Consider the following 26,876-nt stretch of genomic DNA (forward strand, 5'->3'; position numbering starts at 1 on the left):
CCTCAGGCATAGATTACCTTAGCTGTATTTGGCAAAACTTTTAGGAATTTTGGTCCTCAAAGCTCTTCAACTTCGTAATTTATTTGGCCTTTTAAACTTTTTTGGATTCAAGCGTCACTGATGAGTCTTTTGTAGACAAAACGCGCGTCTGGCGTATATACTAAATTTGGTCCTGGTATCTATGATGAGTTTATTTAGCTGTATTTTAAACATTGTCATATATATACATGCAAGAGGGAGGTTTGGCTAGCCATAATACCATGTTTAACCAACCATTTTTCCTTAAAGTGTCCTGTACCAAGTCTGAAATATGGCAGTTGTTATTGAATAGTATGTTTCTTAATCTATGTATATGATGGCATTTGTTTTTGTTGCAGTTGATAGTTTTTGTTGTTTTGTAGTTTTCCACTTATCAATTATCATGATTATAGTTGATATGTTTTCCTCAGTTTTTGGCATGCTGGGCATGTTGGGTTGTGACCCAGATTTATTTTCCCTGAATCAATTTATGCTTATTGTCCAGCAGTATATATACTTATGCTGCCTATATTCATTAGCCTTACCAATCTCCACTAGAAGCTAGAAGTGAATTTTATAAACAGATTTTAGAATGGATTAATTGTTCAATATGTACACAAATTCATGTAATATATGATACAAGTAAACAGTTTAGCTACATGTATGATAGATTATACAGTAAAGAACTTACTTTGCAGTTTGGTTGGCTTTTCAAAGCTTACTTTAACAACACCTTGAAGTGTACTCCCTACCAAGTAAACTCGATCTTGATGATCAAACTCTACCTGCATTGATTTTATCTTCATGATTCAAAACTTAACTGTAAATAAAAGAAAACTGCATGGTATTAATCATGTTAATATCTTATAATATTGTCTTTAAAATGCAAGTCTTGATTTAATGTGTAGTCTACCATGTCTACCATGTCTACTGGAATTACCAAGCCAAAAAAATATGTACCATCCAGGTCATATATAAATATAGGTTAAATATGCATTCATCATGTTTATTGCTTGATCTGGTCAGTTAGTCATCATTAATTGAATTCTTGATAGTTCTGATTGAGTTTTCAGCTCTCTGTGTTTTAATGTCATTTGAACTTCTTTTATATTTGAATGCCTGTTTGAGGTATATTGTTCACAAAATAAAGCATTTAAATATTAAATTGTAAGGTCATACATGTACATTTTTAAGCCCTTGTGCATGTTGAGGAGAAAATAAAAATTGGGAAAATGGACATGTCTGCTCTGGACTAATTACAAATGTCTTCAAAATATGTCTTTTCAACTTTTAAGTTTTTTTAAATAAAAGCAACATTGGTCATCGTTGTTTCTGTGACAGAGCTGATTTTTCCTATGCAAATAAAGTATGTGAGCATGTGAGAAAAAAAAATCCATGGAGGAAAGGGTTAATTGAAGCATCACTAATGATTCTGGTGTACACAATTTTAAGCCTGGTACATTTATAGATCTATACATGTATCGATCATGTCTATGATAAGTATTTTTTTATCATGTTTATATTCATGATATTCATAAGTACAAAAAATGTAGCTGCTACCTATTTCATGTACTTAAAACATTTAAAACAAGACAACATTTTAAAAAAGATTAACAATTGACAACTTTGGAATTTGTGTATTTTCCAATGCATGTCACAATGCTTATGTATGTATGTCACAAAATAAATACACCAATTGACCTCAGACTCAGGTCAACATGACTTTAATAGTCCATAAATTCAGCACAGTTCAATTAAAAATTATAGAATATATTTAGATAAAGTCATTGATGTTTTAAAAGGCTTTGCAAAGTTATGTATCACCAAAATGTGGTAAATGAATGAAATATTTGACTAGAGGCTAAAATCTGAAATGACCCCCCCCCCACCCCTTCCAAAAAAGTTCCTAACCCTGTGGTGTTCGGTACGCACTGAAACCCGGACCGGACCGGACTCCGGACCCGGACTTGGGTATGAAACCCGGACCCGGACCCGGACTGAACGCCGGACCCGGACTGAATGCCGGACCCGGACTGTCAAAAATTATGAATTTTCTTATAAATACCTTTTCTTTTTTAATTAAGTGGAAGGAAGATAATTTTTGGAGAACCGTAACACATTATATTAATTATGAGATCATCAAATTTTGCTCTTACTCTTGTATAGTCTAGCATGCAAGTTAGACTTGCAATGATTCTGAATCTTCAATTTACAGTTGTGCAACTACTTTAAATATATATATATATATATATATGTATCAATGTTTACAAATGAGTTTAAAAATATATATATATATATATATATAGATTGCCTAACAATGTAATTTTAACACACTATTTAGTATGTAAATATAAGAATGTTTAAAATATTTACAAAATGATGAAAATAAACGCAATATTTCGCTAGACCAACTAGCTTTATCAAGCGTGCATCTATCCAGGTGAAATCGGATGTAGATGATAAGAAACTTTTGCAGCTCAATGTATATGTTGAACTTAGCTGCCTTGAAAATAAGAAAAAAATTTAAGAAAATTTTGCAGCTCAATGTCTATGTTGAATTTGGATTGAGCTGCCTTAAAAATAAAAAGATAAATAAATTTTTGCAGCTCCATGTATATGTTGCTCTTGGATTTAGCTGCCTTAAAAATACATAATTGGAAGTTGAAATTAGCAACGTCCATTGGCCGATATTACGGGATAAAAAGGACGATGCTTTGTTTTTAAATTATTCTTTATCTTTCCTGTATCTTTTCTCGTCTTTTTCGTTAAGACCATCAGGTTCTAAAGTATGGAGTTGGTGGATCCAAAAGTTTTCTCTTCTCCTTCTCGCCGTGGTGTCCCACTCGGTGTTGACTTCTATAATTTGGAAAGTGACATTTTCAAAAGGATGTTTCGTAGAACGAAGATGTCTTGTGAGAGGACAGTTTTTGTTGGTTTTGTACGATGAACGATGGTTATTAAGCCGAATATTAAATTTGTCCATTGTTTCTCCCACATACTGAATGCCACAAGTGTCACATGTTAATATATAAATTGAGTTCTCCGTTTTGCAGTTGGAATTTGAGTAGATGGTATAATTTTGTTTAGTAACGGAGCTGATGAAAGAACTGCTTGTATTGGCAGCTTTACAACACAAACAATTCCTTCGACCACATTGTTTGTAGCAACCGGGCGATGGAGTAGGCTGCTTTACTAATACAGAAGTCACTAATTTGTCACGGATGTTTTTAGGTCTTCTGAAGGCCATGACTGGTGGTGATGAAAATACTTTTTTTAGATTTAAATCATAAGTTGTACTGGAGAATAACAACTTCTCTTTCAATGAAAAACACTATCTCCAGATAGACGGTACTAGTATGGGCACAAAAATGGCACCGTCATATGCCAACATATTTATGGGCCAACTTGAAAAACGCCCATTTTATATCTCTATCGATGTCTATAGTTTGCGAATACACCTAGTCCGGGGTTACTTCAGGTCACCATCCGGACTCGGCTAGTACATGTAATTGTTTCGTTAAATGTCAGATAAATAATTTATTATAATTGTTTTCTGTATTACATGCTTGATCAAAGGTCCCGTCAATATACTTTACGACAATAAACAGTGTACATACAGTTAGTCGTCGAAATGCAATACACGCAGGTATAGTAAACTTCAAACTAGTCCGGGGTTATGTCAGGTCACAGTCCGGACTCACCTGTTCAACATTGTGTATTACATGGGTGATCGCTGCTTAAATGTCGTTTATTGATTTTTCCGATGACTATCGAATAATTTAAGAAATAGAAAAATGAATAAAGGAAAAGCCAAAAGAAAAACGGGGAAAAAAATCTTTCAATTTAACTAATAATTTGGTATATTTATATACAATCTGTATACTCCCAGTCCGGGGTTATTTAAGGTCACGGTCCGGACTCGCCTAGTATTATTTTGTTGATTCTCGGGTAAACGTCTTTTATTAATGTTTCAGACGATAATCCAGTAAGCAAAAAAATGAATGAATAAAAATGATAAAGTTCGTTTCATCAAATAATTTGTGAAGTTTTATATCTCTATCGATGTCTATAGTTTGCGAATACACCTAGTCCGGGGTTACTTCAGGTCACCATCCGGACTCGGCTAGTACATGTAATTGTTTCGTTAAATGTCAGATAAATAATTTATTATAATTGTTTTCTGTATTACATGCTTGATCAAAGGTCCCGTCAATATACTTTACGACAATAAACAGTGTACATACAGTTAGTCGTCGAAATGCAATACACGCAGGTATAGTAAACTTCAAACTAGTCCGGGGTTATGTCAGGTCACAGTCCGGACTCACCTGTTCAACATTGTGTATTACATGGGTGATCGCTGCTTAAATGTCGTTTATTGATTTTTCCGATGACTATCGAATAATTTAAGAAATAGAAAAATGAATAAAGGAAAAGCCAAAAGAAAAACGGGGAAAAAAATCTTTCAATTTAACTAATAATTTGGTATATTTATATACAATCTGTATACTCCCAGTCCGGGGTTATTTAAGGTCACGGTCCGGACTCGCCTAGTATTATTTTGTTGATTCTCGGGTAAACGTCTTTTATTAATGTTTCAGACGATAATCCAGTAAGCAAAAAAATGAATGAATAAAAATGATAAAGTTCGTTTCATCAAATAATTTGTGAAGTTTTATATCTCTATCGATGTCTATAGTTTGCGAATACACCTAGTCCGGGGTTACTTCAGGTCACCATCCGGACTCGGCTAGTACATGTAATTGTTTCGTTAAATGTCAGATAAATAATTTATAATTGTTTTCTGTATTACATGCTTGATCAAAGGTCCCGTCAATATACTTTACGACAATAAACAGTGTACATACAGTTAGTCGTCGAAATGCAATACACGCAGGTATAGTAAACTTCAAACTAGTCCGGGGTTATGTCAGGTCACAGTCCGGACTCACCTGTTCAACATTGTGTATTACATGGGTGATCGCTGCTTAAATGTCGTTTATTGATTTTTCCGATGACTATCGAATAATTTAAGAAATAGAAAAATGAATAAAGGAAAAGCCAAAAGAAAAACGGGGAAAAAAATCTTTCAATTTAACTAATAATTTGGTATATTTATATACAATCTGTATACTCCCAGTCCGGGGTTATTTAAGGTCACGGTCCGGACTCGCCTAGTATTATTTTGTTGATTCTCGGGTAAACGTCTTTTATTAATGTTTCAGACGATAATCCAGTAAGCAAAAAAATGAATGAATAAAAATGATAAAGTTCGTTTCATCAAATAATTTGTGAAGTTTTATATCTCTATCGATGTCTATAGTTTGCGAATACACCTAGTCCGGGGTTACTTCAGGTCACCATCCGGACTCGGCTAGTACATGTAATTGTTTCGTTAAATGTCAGATAAATAATTTATAATTGTTTTCTGTATTACATGCTTGATCAAAGGTCCCGTCAATATACTTTACGACAATAAACAGTGTACATACAGTTAGTCGTCGAAATGCAATACACGCAGGTATAGTAAACTTCAAACTAGTCCGGGGTTATGTCAGGTCACAGTCCGGACTCACCTGTTCAACATTGTGTATTACATGGGTGATCGCTGCTTAAATGTCGTTTATTGATTTTTCCGATGACTATCGAATAATTTAAGAAATAGAAAAATGAATAAAGGAAAAGCCAAAAGAAAAACGGGGAAAAAAATCTTTCAATTTAACTAATAATTTGGTATATTTATATACAATCTGTATACTCCCAGTCCGGGGTTATTTAAGGTCACGGTCCGGACTCGCCTAGTATTATTTTGTTGATTCTCGGGTAAACGTCTTTTATTAATGTTTCAGACGATAATCCAGTAAGCAAAAAAATGAATGAATAAAAATGATAAAGTTCGTTTCATCAAATAATTTGTGAAGTTTTATATCTCTATCGATGTCTATAGTTTGCGAATACACCTAGTCCGGGGTTACTTCAGGTCACCATCCGGACTCGGCTAGTACATGTAATTGTTTCGTTAAATGTCAGATAAATAATTTATAATTGTTTTCTGTATTACATGCTTGATCAAAGGTCCCGTCAATATACTTTACGACAATAAACAGTGTACATACAGTTAGTCGTCGAAATGCAATACACGCAGGTATAGTAAACTTCAAACTAGTCCGGGGTTATGTCAGGTCACAGTCCGGACTCACCTGTTCAACATTGTGTATTACATGGATGATCGATCGTTGCTTAAATTTTATTGGAGCAATTTAAACTTTGTATCATCCAATCAGGAGCTGCATAATATTTTATTCAGAGTACCATCTTGGGGTAAAAAATATCCCGGTTAATGGATACGGCCTTTGTAATATGCCACTCATTGTATATAACACAAGATTATTTCTGTATTTCTAACCAAAGGAATACTACTGATACGGAGATTACGAGTGAATAATTCTTAAGCGAGGTATCTCAGTTCATTTTGACAATTGTCAAATAAAATTATTTAACTATATTGAACATTATTTATTATTTCATTATATCTCGTAGACAATGCCCCTTTAAATCTAACTTCTATACATGCTTGATTATGATTGATAGTGTAGTCTTTGACACCTTTTCACATCTGATTGTTCAATTATTTTTATAGACTTTGTGATGACAATCCGAAATAAGCAAGTATATCTTTTTTTCTTTTTTTTTACTGTAGAAAAAAATGGAGTAATTAAAATACTATAGTTATTGACCAGTGAAGCGTTATTTGAGATGTTGATATAAGAATAAGAATGATGTGATGTGATGTGATTGCAAATGAGAGCTGACAAAGAAGACCAAATGACACAGACATATACAACTATAGGTCACAGTACGACCTTCAAAACTGAGCAAATTACATACAAGAAAATCAGATATAGAAGGCCCTAATAATGACAAAAGGAAAAGAAATCGCTATAATGAAAGATATACAAATGTATTACACATCAACAAACGACAACCACTAAATTGCAGGCTCCTGACTTGGGACAGGCACATACTTAATGTTGCCAGTTTTAACTCGTTTGAAGGCGACAGCCCCCCCCCCCCTCCCCCCTTAACTTGGGGCAGTGCTGTAAAATAAGAACAAACTATTAAAATCAGTTGAAAAAAATATGAACTCATCAGATGGATACAAATAGATTTACAAAAACAGAGTATACTTGGGTTGGTACTAATACTTGGATGGGTACTTATACAACTTATACAGCCACACAACATAACGACACCAACTACAAATATGAGAATGCTCGCAGTTACTGATCACAGCTAGTACATGGCCAACAACTAAAGGTAAAAAGCAATCCATCATGGTTTATATTTTGGTTATTTTTAAAAACACTGAATTACCAACAGCCTTAACGTATCTTGTAAGTAATTCCTGGTTGTGTCTTCTTTTTTCGTTTTCTTTCAATTAACTCAATATCCTAAAGCGAGTCTGTGTAAAACTTTGTCAATAATACAATATGAGGAACAGTAAAAGATCATAAGAATTAAGAGGAACAATTAAAAGGCATACAAATTCGTAGGAACTATAAGTCTTAGAGATTATAATAACTCGGATGAACAATAAAAAGTCACAAGGCTTCTGAGGAACAGCAAGAGGTCATAAGAATTCGGAGGAAAAATCAAGTCATAAGAATTCGGCGAACAATAAAAAGTCATAAGAATTATGAGGAACAAAAAGATATTATAAGAATTTGGAAGAACAATAAGATATCATAAACATTCGGAGGAACAATAAGAGATCATAGGAATTCTTATGATACTAGTTGACAATTCTGATATGTACAACTCGCTAACGAAAGAGGTTTATCTGATGTACAGTAGTTGTCGTTTGTTTATGTAATATATACGTGTTTCTCGTTTCTCGTTTTGTTTATATAGATTAGACCGTTGGTTTTCCCGTTTGAATGGTTTTACACTAGTAATTTTGGGGCCCTTTATAGCTTGTTGTTCGGTGTGAGTCAAGGCTCCGTGTTGAAGGCCGTACTTTAACCTATAATGGTTTAATTTTTAAATTGTTATTTGGATGGAGAGTTGTCTCATTGGCACTCACACCACATCTTCCTATATCTATTATATTGATGAATAGAAAGTGATATTCACCTGCAATTTACCTGTGCACAATCGGCGCAAATGAAAGATCGAAACTTTTAAAAATCGGCGTAAAACACCCAATAAAACACGAGACTTTCATTACACAGTGACATAACAACGCTTAAGGTGGTACCTAACACTGCAGGGAGATAACTCTGTAAAGTCAGCGTGACGTTTTAATTACGTCGTGTTGAAAAGGGAATAATAAGCTTCTCAATGATCAAAATTGGTGTTTGTCAAACTACTATATAACCAGTGTAATTTTTCTGTCAAAACGGTTGGTTCAAAATTTTTGAAATTTTTATATTTTTGTTAAAGGGTCAAAGTAAATACTTTGTCAAAATTTTATGAAAATTAAACGAGCCAAATTTATTTTAGCGAAAGTGTTGGGTACCACCTTAATATTAATGTTCTCATGAAAGTGAACTAATATTAAAAGTGATTAATTAAGACTGCCAAAACAAGAAAGATCTAATTTCTTGTCCAATTGCATGTAAAGCACAAGTTAAGGCTAAATTCGTAAATTTCGATAAATGTTTATGAAGAGGGAGAAAATAACCGTCATATATCATTTATAGAAGTAAAACATTGAGTCATAAGACAAAAAAGTCGTAATAACTCAAAATTTATTTATACAGTTTCTTAGAGAAATATAAACACACGGGCGCATTATTTAGAAAAGCAGGAATTCTATTTTTCCCTTTATGTCTAGAAGAAGAAAACAAACAAAGAAATATAATCCTCGAATGTTTCAAACTGTTGCGCTTCACTCTTCCTTTGAATAAAAATTTAATTTGCTTTCATTGATAATAAAAAGTTTTTATTAATTTCCATAAAACAATAACGACAAGGGAATTATTTTATCTCTTCCTTACTTTGCTTTAATCTTTTTGGTCAATTTTGCGCTCGTAATGTGGATTTTTTTAAACTATATTTTTATTTATTATATGACAGTATAAATCTTAAAAAAATATTTCTGAAAGTGGTTAAAAACCCACAGTCCGGGTCCGGCATTCAGTCCGGGTCCGGCGACCAGTCCGGGTCCGGGTCCGCGTTTCATACCCAAGTCCGGGTCCGGAGTCCGGTCCGGTCCGGGTTTCAGTGCGAACCGTGGTGTTCCAAGATAATTCAAGATTGCAACTCGAGTTAGGATATACTAAAATTACTTACATCGTCTTACATTCACTATTTAAGCATCAAATTGTCAAAATATAGTAGCCAGTAGTGCTTTTCTACAGAGACCTACATGTACAACTATTTATAAAAGTTCAACAGGAGTTCATAGGGCGAGCAAGGGTGGCACTGATTACTTTTTTCTTGTATAAAAATAATGCAATAGGCTGAGAAGAAAGCGTTAGTTCTGTTATGTGCAAATCATTATTTTGCTTTCTTTCTCAAACAACCGTTGGCTGACATTTATTCCGTAAAGAATGAGCATCTGAACAACATCCCAAATAATCCTATTTTGTTCTATTTGATACAAAGGGAGGTAATTGACACAGCTCTCGCTACATCGATCATCCTGAGAACTTAAAAAAAAACTAAATACCGTTTGGTAAGATCTTTTCAACAAAGCACAAGCACGAAATTCTTAAATCGGAAAATAACGGTGAAATCTAAAACAAGGAATTATACTCACAAATCAACGCACCTGCCATGGCGAAAAAAACATTTTGAAACATTTTTCATGTCTATTGAAATGTCTTGATACATCAAATCTATATAGCTACAAAGTTCAATGTGGATCCAGAATTTTTCCGCATTATAAGTGCATGGGCACCTACTGACTGCCGAAGAGGGGCCGGCTACAGCAATTCCCTCTATAAGTAACCGTTTTTTTCCCAAAAGAAGGGGGCAGGCCTCCTGCCAACCCTAAATCCACCACTACTACAGAATGTTCGATGAATTAAATTGTGTCTGGGACATATATAAATGATCATTATTGTCACATCATGAGTGTTCTACAATACTGAGACTGTTATAGTAGTCTCAGTACAATATAATACCTAGAATGTGTACAGTGACAGTTATAAATAGTAAGTCTTACCACGAATATATATATTGACTACTTAGATATATTGATTCCGGCAAGGGCTCACCCGGCGTATACAGATCCTTGATAATACGTATACAATTACTGAGAGAAAAGATTTGGTACAAGTCATTGAAACTGTAACATAGAGGTTAACAACTATTAGAGATAACCATACGGCATAATAAATGACGAACAAAACCCCTGCAATACCACATAGCAATTAAGCTTTTTAAAAAATGTCCGAAATGATAAATGTGAAACACGAGATAATTAACAACGGCATCAGCTGATTTACTACAAAACAATAAAGTTAACGAAAAAAATACCACTTGAAATATGATTTTATAAAACAGCATAAAATGAGATAAGATCAGAAAACTTCATATTGATAATGCGCATGTGTGAACTATGGAAGACGTCTTTTTGAATTGTGAAAATTTATGATAAAAATATTGTGATTTTGGATTTAACTTGCAACAAATTTGTGAACCTGACTATGTTTTATGAACATTATAACTGATGAATTCCAAAAAGAGTGAAAAAAATGGAAGAAAAAGGAAGAATTCAAAAGGACAAAACTCAAGTGGTGAGAAACCTAGTAAAATAAAACAGAAAACTACTCACACTGCTGATAAAGGTAACAAAAATGTAAACAAAGAGACCTGTAATAAAGGAGTAGCGAAAAATAACAATGTCAAAACGGCAAAAATGAACACTTATAATCCAAATTGTGACTCTCCTGTTTTACCAGCACCTAATTTTCAACATTTCCAAAATATGCAAAATATGCAAAATCCGAATTTCAGCCAAATATCACCAATGGCAGGTCTCTATCCGTGTACCCCACAAGGAATGACAAATCCGTATATACAACCAATAATGCAGTCAACGATGAACCAAGCGTCAGAAACAAACAAAATCGATAACTTAATACAGAAAGTCGACCAAATGTTCCAAAAGATGAGCGTTCTCGATTCGCTCTCCGATAAAATGAGCAAGTTTCATTCAACTTTAAATACACTGGTGTCAAACGTTGACAATGTAACAAAACGAGTCGTCGAAATTGAACAGAGTTTAGATTTTCTAAATACAAAATATGAGACCAGTAAACAAGAACACGATATAGTTAAGAAAGACATAAAAGAAATCAAACAATGTTATACAGATGTAAATTCAAATATAACACATTTCTGCACAGATCTTGAAGACCTTAAAGAACGTCATATTGATTTACAGACCCGCTCTATGCGGGAAAATCTTGTATTCTCTGGAATACCTCAAACAAACCCTGAAGAAGAAAGTGAGGAAACGGAACAAATACTCATAAACTTTATGAAAACCAGTTTAAAAATAGAAAGTCCAGTTGAATTCCAACGTGCTCACCGATTCGGGAAATCCGACAAAAATATGAGACCGATAGTCTGTAGATTTAAAACATTTAAAGATCGTGAAATAGTTAGAAAATCAGCCAAAGAGTTAAAAGGAACAAAGTACGGGATAAGTGAACAATACCCGAAAGAAATAAATGACAGGCGCAAAGTATTATGGCCTTACTTCAAAGAAGCTAAACATCAACAGAAAAAGGCGTATCTTAAACGAGATAAACTTTTTATAGATGGTACCGAGTTTATAATCCCAGACGACGAAAACGAGCAACCGACATATAGAAAACGTAATACACAACAGACGTATGAACAGCAAGGGGCTAAACCTAAGAAGACCCAAAGAAGACCCCAGGATGGACATTCTCGACCAGGTCATAAATAGGTGAACCATGGAGGATCAGATGATCGTAGTAAACGTGACTACTCTAGTGGAACTGACGACCTCTCGTGCAATGAAAAAACTCATACTGTACATAAAGATTATAATAACATTTGTCTTTTATCTTTAAACGTATGCGGTATTAAACAGAAGTTGTTATATCCAGAATTTGAATCACTGTTAAATAATTATGACATTCTTTGTTTAACAGAAACTAAATTAGATGACCTTGATGAAATACAATGTAATGATTTCATGTTTCATCATAAAAATCGAAAGAAATTTATTAACAAATCAGGGGGTATTGCCCTTGGGTATAAAAGTTATTTAGAAAGTTTTATTAAACCAATTACAACCGACTGTCAATTTGTACTTTGGTTCAGTATCGATAAAAAAGTTTTTGATTCACCGGAAAATGTTATATTTGGTATTGTTTATGTACCGCCTGAAAATAGTTCATATTCGTCGGTTGAGGCATTTAATGATATTGAAAGAGAATTTCATAAATTTAATGAAAATACAAACCTGATTTGTTTAGTTGGAGATTTTAATGCTCGAACTGGAAATTTAAGAGATTATATAGAAAATAATGATACAGATGACTATTTTGTCAATAATGTTATAGATATCACAGAACTTACTGATATTAAAATTTTAGATGAATTGTGTATTCCAAAACATAGAAATAGTCCTGATTTAGTTGTCAATAATTTTGGGAGAAAACTTGTAGATTTTTGTAAAAATAATAATGTATTTATATACTACTTCCGGTTAAGATGGCGACGTCCACGTTTTTTAAATGAGAAACCAAATAAGTTAAAAGGACACTGAATTGAGGATCGATTCCTTCAAAATATACGAAAATACATAAAAGTATAAACAACACACACATCATGTATATCCTGTCATAAGCATATTCATTTATCACGCCATTCCCGGAGACAAATATGAGCTCCAGATTATCTAAACCCCCAGCAAAGTTTGACGACTGTGTCACAGGAGGGGACATTGACAATGCTATCAAAAACAATGAAAATCCGTTAATCCATAAACAATCTGATGGCCGTACAAATAATGTAACATTCAAAACTGAGCATACCGAAGTATGGAAAAATGTACTCATGTCCTATTTTGGAAATGACGCATCACTGATTAAAGACGGTGGCAACCCCCTCGATCGGTCATCAAAGTAACACCTACCGATGAATCTGGCACTGTTCTTCAAATAAAGATAAACATATATAAAACTGGGTCAATAGTTATTCAAGGTGCAAAATGTGCAAAATTTGAAGAAAAGTACTTTCAAATTCTCAAAGACGAAGTCGTCAAAATTGTTCAGGAAGCCCAACCCAATTGTAATTCACAAAACCAAAGTAACGTCAACCAAACCACAGCTTCACTGAAAGAAAAACCCGACGAGGAAGCCACTATACCTAAAACTTTTGATGATAGCTCACTGACATTACATTTAGATCCAGAGATGACAGTGATCGAACAAAAAGACCATATCTGCAACTCGCTTGCATCACCGCATAGTAATAAACAATTCACATCAACACCAGTGTCTAAAAAATCGACACTTACTCCGAAAGCCAAAGTGGCCCATCACCAAGAAACGCTTCACTCAAATCTGGACAGCATTTTTACTGTGCTTGAAACTGTTGATACAGCACTTGTCTCTATAGTTGGTATAGTCTCAGACATCAAACATGCTGTAGATGATTTTGACAATTTATCATTAAAGAGTGAAAACCAACTCAAGACTTTCACAAAACATATCAAAGAACAACTTAGTACTATAGAAAGCAAAATAAAACATAATACTACATCTATAGAGTCTCTACATGTGAAATCTAATTCACTTGATAAACAAGTAAAAGATTTAAATATAAATCAGATTAAAATTATGGACAAGTTGGATATTATCCAAAAATCAGTTCTATCGCACAGAGAGGAACAAGAGGATTCAATAACAGAACTTAAAGAAAAATTTTATACGTTTGAAACACAAATTATAAAGGAACATGATAAACATTTAAAAGTTAAATCAAACATACAAGATGAGACTGTATTTTCTCTCAACAATATCCTGGACAAGCCGAAGGACATTAACAACAACGATCAAAGTATAAATAGTTCTCAAATACACCCAGGCGATGATACTAAACCAGGAACAGACATAGACAATCTCATTCTTGGTGATTCCATAATAAGAAGAATTCAAGCAAGGAGATTCAACCCTTATGAATCTACAGTTATAAACTATATAAATGGGGGGGCTGACAGTTGTATAGAATATGTACAGGAAGCCGGTTATAAATTAAATCCCAAAAAGGTACTTGTGAACATTGGAGGAAGAGACCTTCGTGGAGACGGGGTTAAAGAGCACAAATTCAAAGAGTTATTCTCTGAAATAACCAGAACATGGCCTAAGTCGCAAATCTATGTTCTCCCTTTACTGAAAAGGAAAGATATTCCATATGATCAAGTGCAGATGGCAAATCAGACAATACTATCTGCCAGTCAAGGCTTCAAAACTATTATAACACTAGATTCATTTGTACCAGCAGACAATATGTACTTTGATCATGTGCATCTTAACACTACTAAAGGCATACCATCGCTTGTAAAATTTTTGAAAAAAGGTATGAATATTACACCTTCTAAAACCAATTCATCACAACCGTACAAGTTAACCACAAGACAAAGGGATCGACCCAATCAAACTACTAGACGTTATGACCACCAATATAACCAATATTCAACACACGAGGATCGTCTAACAAACGAAAGATACAGAAATTATAATAACAACCAAGTTAACAATATTCAACTCCGACCAGAGTTTCCACAACCACCAAGGTTTCCGCAATCACAACCATTCAACATGAACAATACTCAAGAACGACCACCGTTTCCACAACCACAACAATTCAACATGAATACTAGTCAACGACCACCGTTTCCACAAACAACAACATTCAACATGAACAATAATCTACACAGGATGCCATTCCTGCAAGCACCACCAGTCAACTTACCGCCTTTGCCGTTTTATCCGTGGCCATGGGGCCCATTTAACCAACCAAGTAACCAAAATGGCTTTTCAAATTATCCGTAAACATTTGTTACAATCAGTATTAATTGCATACTACAAGATAAACATGTGAAACCTACAATGTATATGTTATAGTTGAAAAACAATTGTAATTTGGTGTACTTATTTGCCTGACAAGTCAAGATATGACTAAAAATCAATGTTTTGGGTGTTTTTTTTTTGTTTTTTTTTTTCGTTGTTGTTTTATTTGTTCTTTTCAAATATATATATATATATGTATGTATACTGTGAGTATTCATACTTTATATATATATATATATTTATATATATGTGTATATAAAGTATGAATATTCATAGTAATGAGAAAGAGAAATGAAAACACCATTTTTTTCATTCTATACTGTTTATAAAAGGAAAACACTTTTCTTCCTATCTTTATGTTATATATGATAAATCATAAAAATAATGAAACTTCTATTAACCATTTATAGTAAAACATTTTTCATCCTATCTCTATATTATATATATGATAAATCATAAAAATAATGAAACTTCTATTAACCATTTATAGTAAAAATACAAAAAATGGATCATTTAATTCATTGTAATTTTAAAATTATCAATTCCTTGACAAAGGATCATCCAAAATCAACTCCAATTTTGTCCTTTTAACTTATACTTTAAATCATTTTACTAAAATAATGCCAAAACTTAGTTCTACTGAATATAACATTAACATTGGCATGTGGAATATTCAAGGTTTAAATTCAGAAAAAATTACTGATCATGCATTTGTAAATTTTGTATCAAAAATGCATATTATTAGTCTTGTTGAAACTTGGAGTGACAGTGGTAAACCTGTAGATAATATACCTGGATTTGATTTTATATGTAATAGTACCAGGAAAAAACATAAAAGAGCCAGACGTGGTTCTGGTGGTATTTCTCTGTATGTCAGAAGTTCTATATATAAAGGTATATCCAAATTAACTAGTACTCATAATAATGCTGTATGGGTTAAACTAGATAAACATTTTTTTAATATTAAGAATGATATTTTTATGGCTACAGTATATTTTTCACCAGAATATTCTTCTGGTTGTACAGAAGACATAAATGAAGTTTATTCAAAGTTACTAAGAAATATTGAGCACTATAGTCAACTTGGAGATATTGTAATTCAAGGTGATTTTAATGCATATACTAATACTATTCCTGATTTTGTTATCTCTGATGAAGCAAAATTCCCAAAATCAAAAGACAATGATTATTCAATTGACATACATAATTTAAGGAATAATCTTGATTCAAAATCTGCAAATAAGAGTGGAAAGTTATTAATTGATTTATGTAAAGAATCCGGACTCAGAATACTGAACGGAAGAACTATTGGAGACCCTTTGGGCAAATGTACATGTATAACATATAATGGTTCCAGTCTTGTAGACTATACACTTGTGTCTTCTAATATATTACAATGCATTGGAAACTTTAAAGTTAGTGATTTTACTCCAATATCAGATCACTGTCCTATCAGTTGCTCTTTACTTACTTGCTTTCAAAAATGTAAAACTATAGAGACAAAATTAGATCCTCTCCCTGGTAAATTTTTTTGGGATAACAAAGCAATGGATTTTTATACTACAAACATTCAAAACTCACATGTAAAACAAAGACTAGATGAATTTGTAAATAATAAACAGATTGATGCTAATTCAGCTGTTGAAAAATTCAATGCTATTTTGTGTGATACAGCACTTTTATCAACTAAATTTGTTCATAAGAAAATCATGAATAGGCCTATTAAGAAAAGTAAAAAACCATGGTTCTCAGACTCTTGTCATGACCTCCATACTACAGTTAAAAAGTACTGTTTACTTGTAAATAAGTTTCCAGACAACGGATCCTATAGAAAATCATTTTACTCATTCAAATCTAAATTTCGAAGAAGGTGTAAACAAGAAGAAAGAAATTACAAGAGTCAAATCTGTGACCAAATTTCACTAAATATGAAAAAAGACCCAAAGACATTTTGGAATTTACTTAACAAATTAAGTTCTCTTTCAGAAATAAAAGAGGAAAACCATTTTGATCAAGAATTATTTATAAACTACTTTAAAAAAATGAACAGTACTTCTAACATCCAAAACAATAAATTCCATGACATAATTATTGAAAAATTAACAGCCTTAAAAAAGACACTAAATACATGCAACTCTGACAACGAATTTAATAAACAAATCCAGCCAGCTGAAATTTTAAATGCAGTTAAAACACTTAAAAATGGTAAATCATCAGCTGAAGACTTAATTTCTAATGAAATGATTAAATGCGGTATGCCAGTATTATTAGAACCCCTATTAAAACTTTTTAACCTAGTATTTATGAAAGGCAGCTTCCCAAAATTATGGAACAAAAGTTTGATTACTTTAATTCATAAAAAGGGGAACAAATCTGACCCCTCTAATTATAGAGGTATCTCATTGACTTCTAATTTGGGAAAATTATTCAATAAAATTATACACACTAGACTAATGAAGTTTATTAACACTAATAATATGATAAGTGAAAATCAGATTGGCTTCAAAGAAAAAGCTAGAACAGCAGATCATATCTTCTCATTAAAGTCTATTGTAGACAAATATAAAACTAAAAAAAAGAAAATTTTTGCAGCATTTATAGATCTGCGAAAAGCCTTTGATACTGTCTGGAGAGAGGGTTTATTCTACATTCTACTCCAAAACAGACTTCCAGGCAAGCTTTTTAATGTCATCCAATCAATGTATAATGACAACAAATGCAGAATTAAATTTCAAAATGGTATGAGCCATGAATTTATATCAAATTATGGCGTAAAACAAGGGGATGTACTTAGCCCCACTTTGTTTAATATTTATATAAATGGCCTTGTAAATGACCTTGATCATGCAAACACTCAACCAATTATTATAGGAGATGTTAAATTAACATCATTATTATATGCAGATGACATTATTTTATTATCTGAAACCCAAGAAGGGCTACAAAATGCATTAAATGAGTTAACTAAATTTTGTTCCCTATGGAAACTTGATGTTAACAAACAAAAATCAAAAATTATAATATTCAATTCTAATGGAAAATCTCACTGTAATTATTTTAAAGTAGAAAAAGAACATCTTGAGACTGTTAAATCTATTTGTTACCTTGGAATAACTATAAATTGTTCAGGAAGTTTAAGTCATTCAAAAAAAAATCTTATGGAAAAAGGGAGAAAGGCTTGGTTTAAAATTAAAAAAACAGTCTCTTTAGATAATTCCTGCAGTATGCTTGAAAAATTATTTGATACTTTAGTTGTTCCAATAACTCTTTATGGGAGTGAAGTTTGGGGTGTAAGCCAAGTGTTCAAAGATTCAGATCCATTTGAACATTTACATATTAAATTTATTAAAGAAATTTTAGGTGTACAGTGCAAAACAACAAATGTAGCCTGTTTAACTGAGACAAACAGAATCCCTTTGTACTTTAAAATTCAGCTTTCAGCTATAAAATTTCTAAACCATATTGTAAACTCGCCTAACACTTTAGTCCATAAAATATATAATAATGTAGAGAAAACAAGTAAATGGGTTAACATTGTAAAAGACTGGTTAAATAAATTAGCATTGTCAAGAATCAGTCCGGTCGACATTGCGCATGCGTGAATTCAGATACCCTACATGGGTACAATCGTTATATAGAAGTTGTATGGAAAATAATCTTTAACAGACGATATTCGATTTTCTTCTCAGTTCTTTTCTTCACTGTTGAGATCACCATAATCCTTAATGTGTCTTCTTTTCAATGATATAAATTATTTTAAAACAATGTTTAAACTTAATGCAACAAATTTAGATTTTTCATAAAGGGATGTCAAATGGCTTACATTTGCCGTTATTCTTGCAGAAAATGTCCTTTTTAGGAAAAGTGGTCAGTTTTGAAAAAATAAATAAAATACTTTTACTGATGACATACCTTACTTGTTGAGACCAATAGAAAGATGAAAAGTTAAAGTTTAATGTGGTGTAGTTTATTTTTAAATTGGTGATGGTCTACTTGCACCAAATTTGATTTAAAAGTAGGCGATTGTAAGTTTTTATTCTATCAATTTCTATTTGACAACAGGATACATTGTTTGTGTAAACAGATAGCAGTCTGTTACACAATCTTATTTATACAGTCACGCTGAGACATAATAATTCATGTGATATAGTTTAAACGACGTTTTGGAATACTTTGGTTTAGGGCTGAAGGAATTACAAAACACCAAATTGTACCCCTATTTTTGACATTTTTACTCTTTGAGTATGTTTGTTTTGTTCATGCATCGTTGACAATTTAATGGAATTTGATGCGACTGTCATATAAGTGAGAGGTTTAGCTAGCTATAAAACCAGGTTCAATCCACCATTTTCTACATTAGAAAATGCCTGTACCAAGTCAGGAATATGACAGTTGTTACCCATTCGTTTGATGTGTTTGGACTTTTGATTTTGCCTTTTGTTTTTTGATTTTCCTTTTTGAATTTTCCTCGGAGTTCGGTATTTTTGTGTTTTTACTTTTTATATAAAATTCACGTTTTTATGATTGCAGTTAATTATAATCAAAGTTTTTGTTTGTGTCTGTTTTCACGTGCTTATAACCGATATTAAATAAAGTATCAGGATGCAACCTTTATCTAAAACGCATTGTATTACAAAGATGCACGTTCAGCTGAGTGTTTTATCAATACACAATCACTTTTTTTTTATTAATGAGATTACATGGCTTCTATTCATATTTGGTAATAAAAAAAAGAAGTTCAGCAGTAGCTGTATGAATGCATATTGTCAATGAGACAACTTCCCTAGTGACTATAGTTGCATTTTAATTGGTCCTTTTGGCTCTTTTTCGTAACAATACTTGTATAACCTTTTTAATGCTATTTTTATCACGATTTCAATACACAATTTTAAAGGAAAACAATTCTATTTCGTCGCGATTTAACAGTGCATAAAATAGCATATAGAATACACCACTGAATTCGACAACTTGATACGGCAAGTTAAAATCAGATAATAGATCTTTCATCAAAACTAAGTTTCTGTTTTTAATTTCCTAAAACTAAATATACGAATAATGTGTGCCCACAATACATTAGAACCTTTCAAGACACATTTTACCATGATGATATAAAAATAAAGAAACTTGTTGATGACTTAAATAATCGAAACTAACTTATATCTCTAAATACAACAGTACTCTTGTATAAATTGAAAATAAACTGCTGTTTATAAAATTGCTTTGTCATTTTATTTTATCCCAAGCTCTTCAACTGAATTAAAATTCATTGAACCGAAACAATATTAACTAAAAGGCAATAATTTCATAAAAAAAAAAACGATAACGATTGTTAGCTTTGAACAGGTACTTGCATGACAATTAACATGTCAGCTTCAGGCTATATACCTGTGGATATATGGTGGAAACGATGCTGGAAGTTTGTACTATTTTATTAAAAACAGGAAAGGGTCAATAAATATGACATTTCCGAGATTTCATTTTCAGACATAATTTAAGTTTATTGTCATAACGTAGATATAATCTGCTTTTGAAATGACGCATTCTCACTATCTCCGAGATCGAAAGAGCATCAACTGGAAAGAACTGTGTTATGGTGAAAGTATTGTTATAAGAAAAGAGTCCATTGTACAAAAAAGAGAAGTCCTTCCTGAAGAATACCATATAGAAAGACTTATAGCAAGAAAGTTTGAAAAACATGTAAGTACTACTAAATAGCTAAAATGTATGATGTTAATGCATCGACTTCGTATATTTCTATATAATCTAAAAACAAAATGAATTAAAAAATATTGTTAAACTGTTGCCGAGTAAACCGGTATGGGCTTATTTCTCATGTAATACAGAATTCCACTTGACAAAAAAATCACAGGACAGAAAGTCACAACATTGACAGAACAAAGTCGTAAACGATTTGTTTATTACGTTTGAATATAAAAAAAAAGAAAGCTCATGAAATTTTTTCTTCTTTTTACACATATTAAAATTATATAGTTTAAGGAATTATCATAAGCCTTGGTAATGGAACAGTTTTAAATTTCAATCTCGTAAAGGATATATGTCTAGGGTCCAATGATACCTTTTAAGAAACAAGCCACTTTGACATTTTTGGAAAGATTAGAACTTGTTCTAAATCTTTACTTAGGCACTGGCCTCCCTAACAACAGGACAGGTTAGCTACTGTTACTAAATGTATTCACACTGAAATATAGTTCCCTATGGTTATCATGTATGTGCACATAATACACATATAAACTGAACAAAACTGGGTATATTATTGAAGCAGTTCATTCAAGAATGTATGTCATTAAGGTGTTTTGATGTGCAGGCTTTTTAATTTTTTCTAATCAACTATTTGGATATCATTGATATTTTAGATACATTTTGTTTATAAAATTGCTATATAAATTATAATTCATGTCATCTTAAAAAATGTATTCTAATTCAAAGACAAATAATTTCAACACTGATTTGTGATTAAAAGTCTATTTGTCCTTTAACCTTTTATGTCCGTAACTTTGTATCCTTTGACTTTCTCACTCTACTTTCTTTGAATAAATATGTTTTTATAAATATATCGGCGATCCGCTTTGATTTAGATGTATACAGATATTGTTTCCTGACCGATGAGAAGCTTTTGATCAATGGAGTTGGAGACTTGAAAAGGCTACCAATGTCAGATGACTGGTATTATAGGACCAACGACAAGGGGAGAGGACTTAAGCTGAGTTTTCCTTTGACTTTGATTCCAAAATTGCAACATAAAAAAGTGTACTTTAAATCTAATGGCATACTACAACAGAAGATCATACCATTTGAAACAGTTCGCATGCTTTCCGCAACTGAAGTGTGCAATTTAGATAAACTTTAACCTAAAAGGAAACGCCGCTTTCGACAAAAGTAAAGTATTATTTGGCCACCAAAATGTCGGACAATTTTTCTAATTACTGCAAAGATAAATTTGAAAACCATATTGCCAAATTTTCATCAACAGAACTTTCACCTAAACTTCATCATGATTTTCTTCAAAGAGGAAAAGTTGCGCTGACAGTTGAACTGAACAATCCTTTCATCTCAGAACTCTATAACGCAAATAAAAAATTTAACATTTCATATGTAGAGATATTGAATACGCAAATTCAAATTTTCCAGCTCAAAAGGACTGATAGGGTTGAAGAAAGACTGAACAATATTTGTTATCGCGTTTCTCAGAAATACAGAACTACTCACCGATCTGGTAATAAACGAGTAAATCTTAACCTGAGTAGCTCCAAAATTGCTATATATGAAACTGAACTTGAAAATGTTTTAGAACTCTCAATTAAAATTTCCAAATTTGAAGCGAGTAATGTTGAGCTGGTTGCTAGGTGCAAAAACTTACATAACGAACTGTGCCAAGAGATGAAAATTAAATCCAGAACAGAGAAAACATTTATTTTATTGCAAGACGAAGCTAATGTCCTACGTCAGGAAAATGAAGACCTGCTGAAGATAAAGAAGATAATTGAGCAACGTAGTATTTCAAGAAACAACGGGAAAACCGTTGATGAACTTGAAAAGTCTCAACGGTACGTAAAATTAACATCATTAAAGTCGGTGACAGAGAAAGCACTTTGGTTTGCCGAATCATACGGACTTACACCAAAATCTGTAAGTTTTCAATCAAAGACTGGAGAAACTACCAAATTAAATCTAGATGAATCTGACCAACATATAGAACAAGATGTATTAAGAATGAAAGAGATTCTCTTCTTGTTAGATAAGTTTGCAATTGGTGACCAGGCTTATCATGAACTGGCTGTTATGACAAATGATCTCCCAAAATTATATTTAGTAAAGAATTTTCGTGACAAGCTTAGTGAAAAAATTATTCTTGAGCGCACACCCGGTAATGTTCCTGGGGCATTCGTTTGTTTCAGAGACGAGTTAATAATCGCCATCCTTAATTTTATTCAGTCCATACCAGAAGAAAACACGCCATCTAAATTTACAGTAAAAATTTCAGGGGATGGAACAAAAGTCAGTCGGATTTCTAATTACGTGGTAATGTCCTTCGTGTTAGTTGACGAAGATAAGAGTATGTCTCAACTTCATCAAACGACATTAGCTATCATAAAGTGCAGCGAAAACTATGAATATCTCCAGAAAGCACTGCATCCGCTGTTTTATGAGATAAACGATTTTTACAAAGTAAGCAACATAACCGTTGATGAAAAGAAGTAGAAGTTCTATTCGGAGGGGATATGAAATTCATCCAGTTATGTTTAGGACTAAGCAGCGGCATCGCAGAATATGCTTGTCCCTGGTGTAAGCTTCCAAAAGGCGACCGAGGTGATTTGTCTAAAGAATGGGATTATTACCACCAACCGGAGCGCCGCAGAACGATTGCCGAAATTAAGGAAGGAAGTATGAAACCTAAAAAAACATTCAGTATAAAACACGTTCCTCTTATCGAGATAGAACCAGAAAATATCATCCTAGATGAGTTACATCTTACTATGCGAATTTTTGACATTTTGCTAAGAAACATTATTGAAGACGCGGCTGAGAAGGACGACCAATCCACAGCTAAAGAAATTAAATCTGACTACTTGGCTTCCTTAGTAACTAAAATCAACGAATGTGGTGTGAGTTTCAATATTTGGAAACCAAAGACTGGAAAAGGGGAAAGAGACTGGACCTCACTTCGCGGAAACGATGTTAAAAAGATCCTTCGTAACCTTCCCGAAAAACTAATGTTCGTTATCCATAACGATACTCATGATCGTACAGTTAAACTTTGGAAAGATTTAGTGGAAATTTTGTCTTTGGTTAATTCATCTGTTGTTCAGACAAAGACACCAGAATTTGTATTTGGATTATGTAAAACATGGCTCACCGACTTCCTTATACTAGGAGATATTCGAAAAGGCTACCATCCGGAAAATGTGACGCCATACATGCATGCAATGGTATACCACGTCCCATTCTTTGTTCACAAGTATGGAGAACTGAGAAAATTTAGTGGTCAGGCAGTGGAAAAACTCAATGATAACATCAAGACAATTTACCAACAAAAGACAAACAAATTTGACTGTGCCATGGACACGATGAAAGTTAGAAAACGACTGGAAATGTTGTCCAGCGGAATGGAACGCCCAAAACGATCATACACGAAAAAGAAGACAGACTGGTGGGAACATGATATTTTCCGAGAAAGAAATGAAAAGAAAGATTTGGTGCTCCGTGCAATTGAAAACGCGGATTCTAAATACTCTATTGCTCCAGTAGACAGTGCACCGGAACGTGAGTTGGATTCTTTATCAACAGACGAAATAAAACAAAAACTATTGAGCCTTGGTGTCACAACTAGATTGAGGAAAAGAGAAAAACTGTTATCCCTACTGAAGAATACGTATGAACAGAGACATATAAATACATTTAGTATACATGTCTCTGGTATGAACAATGATTATTGGACACAACATGCGGCATAAATTTATGATCTAGATTTGAATAAATTCTTTTAATTTTGCACATAACATATCAATATGTAATTTATAGCAAATTTTATTAAGCAAAATAGTTTTAATTACAGGAAGTTCCTTAATTGTCGAAATGGGACATTTATATTCGGTTTAACTTTATTCTTCACGAAATGATTAAGTTCTGTTTTTTGTTGAGCTCAATTAATCTTTTTTTTAAATAATATATATATTTATATATATAGTGTGCATTTATAGACAAACTCTTATCAACTTGAAATTCAATGTGTTGTGTGTGTATATATGTACGATGGTGAGCGTTTGGAAATTTAAAAGGCATTTTCGGATTTTAATATTTGTATATATATAAGGAAGTGGTGAGGTTGGCTTTTTAATATTTTAGACTTTTTTTTTGGTTTTATTTTGTATTGATATTCATTTAAAAAATCATCAGAATCGTAAAATTTACAATTTAATTCTAATAGATCATTGTAAATGAAATTATCATCTTAATGCATGTATGATTTATTGTCGAGCCTTCGACTTTAGTCGAAAAAGCGAGACTAAACGATCCTACTTTCCGTCGTCGTCGGCGTCGTCGTCGGCGGCGTCCACATATATTCACTCTGTGGTTAAAGTTTTTGAAATTTTGATAACTTTCTTAAACTATACTGGATTTCTACCAAACTTGGACAGAAGCTTGTTTATGATCATAAGATAGTATCCATCAGTAAATTTTGTAAAAATAAAATTCCATTTTTTCCGTATTTTACTAATAAATGGACTTAGTTTTTCTGCGGGGAAACATTACATTCACTCTGTGGTTAAAGTTTTTAGAATTTTAATAACTTTCTTAAACTATCCTTGGTTTGAACCAAATTTTGACAGAAGCTTGTTCATGATCATAAGATAGTATCCAGAAGTAAATTTTGTAAAAAAATAAATCCATTTTTTCCGTATTTTACTTTTAAATGGACTTAGTTTTTCTGAGTAGAAACATTACATTCACTCTGTGGTTAAAGTTTTTAAAATTTTAATAACTTTCTTAAACTATCCTGGGTTTGTACCAGACTTGGACAGAAGCTTATTTATGATCATAAGATAGTATCCAGAAGTAAATTTTGTAAAAAGATAACTACATTTTTTCTGTATTTTACTTTTAAATGGACTTATATTTTCTTCCAGTTAACATTACATACAGTCCGCAGTTAAAGATTTCAAAACATTAATTAGATTCATTAACTATCCTAGATTTTTACCAAACTTGGACAGAAGCTTCTTACAATCAAAAGATAGTATCAAGAGGAATGTTTTTATTGATTTTTTTCCTCATTTTTCGTTGAGCCTGCGATTTACAGCAAAAGTAGGCGAGACACTGGGTTCCGCGGAACCCTTACAAATTTTTTTGAAAGTTGTCCTCCATGATATATACTCTATTATTAATGTACATAATTATTTCATATACATATATAAAATGTTGTTTGACAAAAATCTGTTTCGTCCTTTGTTCTGATTATTTTTTTACGTCTCTATTGAGATATTAATTATGGGGATGACCTATACTCTCCACCCACGAAATTCACAGGCTACTACTATATAGGGTTCTGTAAACTTTAATTGAATAATTTGGCAATCATAATGTATGAAACGCTTTCTTTTCCTTCATAAATGATTTGAACAGAGCCTAGATATACATAGATATATGTAAAACTACTTATTTATATCTCTGGTTTAACTTAGAAGTTAATACGATAATTTACAAAATAAGACGAGGTGGTATGATTGGCAATGAGATACTGACATGTCACCATCCCGGTCACCACAGACCAAAGGCACAAAGAAAATGATTGAAAGCAGCATAAAATAAATGTATGGCCTTCATCAGTTAATTAAACTCACATCGTATAGTAGCTTTATATGATAGATTTGAGAATGGAAACGAAAAATGTGTAAAAAAGATGGACAACAATCCGACCAAAGAGCAAAAAAAGACCCAAATCCACAAATTGGTCTTAAATTCAGCACAAGAATATTCCGCGTGCGCTAGTTTGCCCCTATACACAAAATTGTTAACTATATTTCAGCAAAAAGAACGCCACACCAAACTCCGTAACATAAATGAACCAAAGTTTACAAAAAAAAAAAACACAAAAAACTCGCACGCATGCAAACAGGACTAACAAAGGCCAGATGTTCCTTACTTGGGACAAGCACTAAAATGCGGTGGGTTAAACGTGCTATATAACAGATCTCATGTTAAATATCGAAACAATGAAAATAGGGGGAAACCCAGACGAACTGGTATATGCTTAATTAATAACACCAAGAAAATAAA

At 32.6% G+C, this 26,876-nt stretch overlaps 1 protein-coding gene across 3 annotated transcripts in view; it reads right to left on the reverse strand.

Moving 5' to 3' along the window:
* The window catches only part of LOC134720956 (arrestin domain-containing protein 17-like), a 78,786-nt gene that overhangs the window by 28,923 nt on the left and 22,987 nt on the right, over positions 1-26,876 (reverse strand). For 2 of the 3 annotated variants that reach the window (XM_063583575.1, XM_063583574.1), the window contains exon 2: positions 710-838. In XM_063583575.1, coding sequence (XP_063439645.1) covers positions 710-824 — 115 coding nt within the window. In that variant the 5' untranslated portion in view covers positions 825-838. Of the gene's footprint in view, positions 1-709; positions 839-9,312; positions 9,402-26,876 lie in introns of those variants that run through there. The other variant, XM_063583573.1, reaches the window with a different exon arrangement.

Source organism: Mytilus trossulus, chromosome 6, assembly GCF_036588685.1.
Source record: "Mytilus trossulus isolate FHL-02 chromosome 6, PNRI_Mtr1.1.1.hap1, whole genome shotgun sequence".
Classification (NCBI taxonomy): Eukaryota; Metazoa; Mollusca; class Bivalvia; order Mytilida; family Mytilidae; genus Mytilus; species Mytilus trossulus.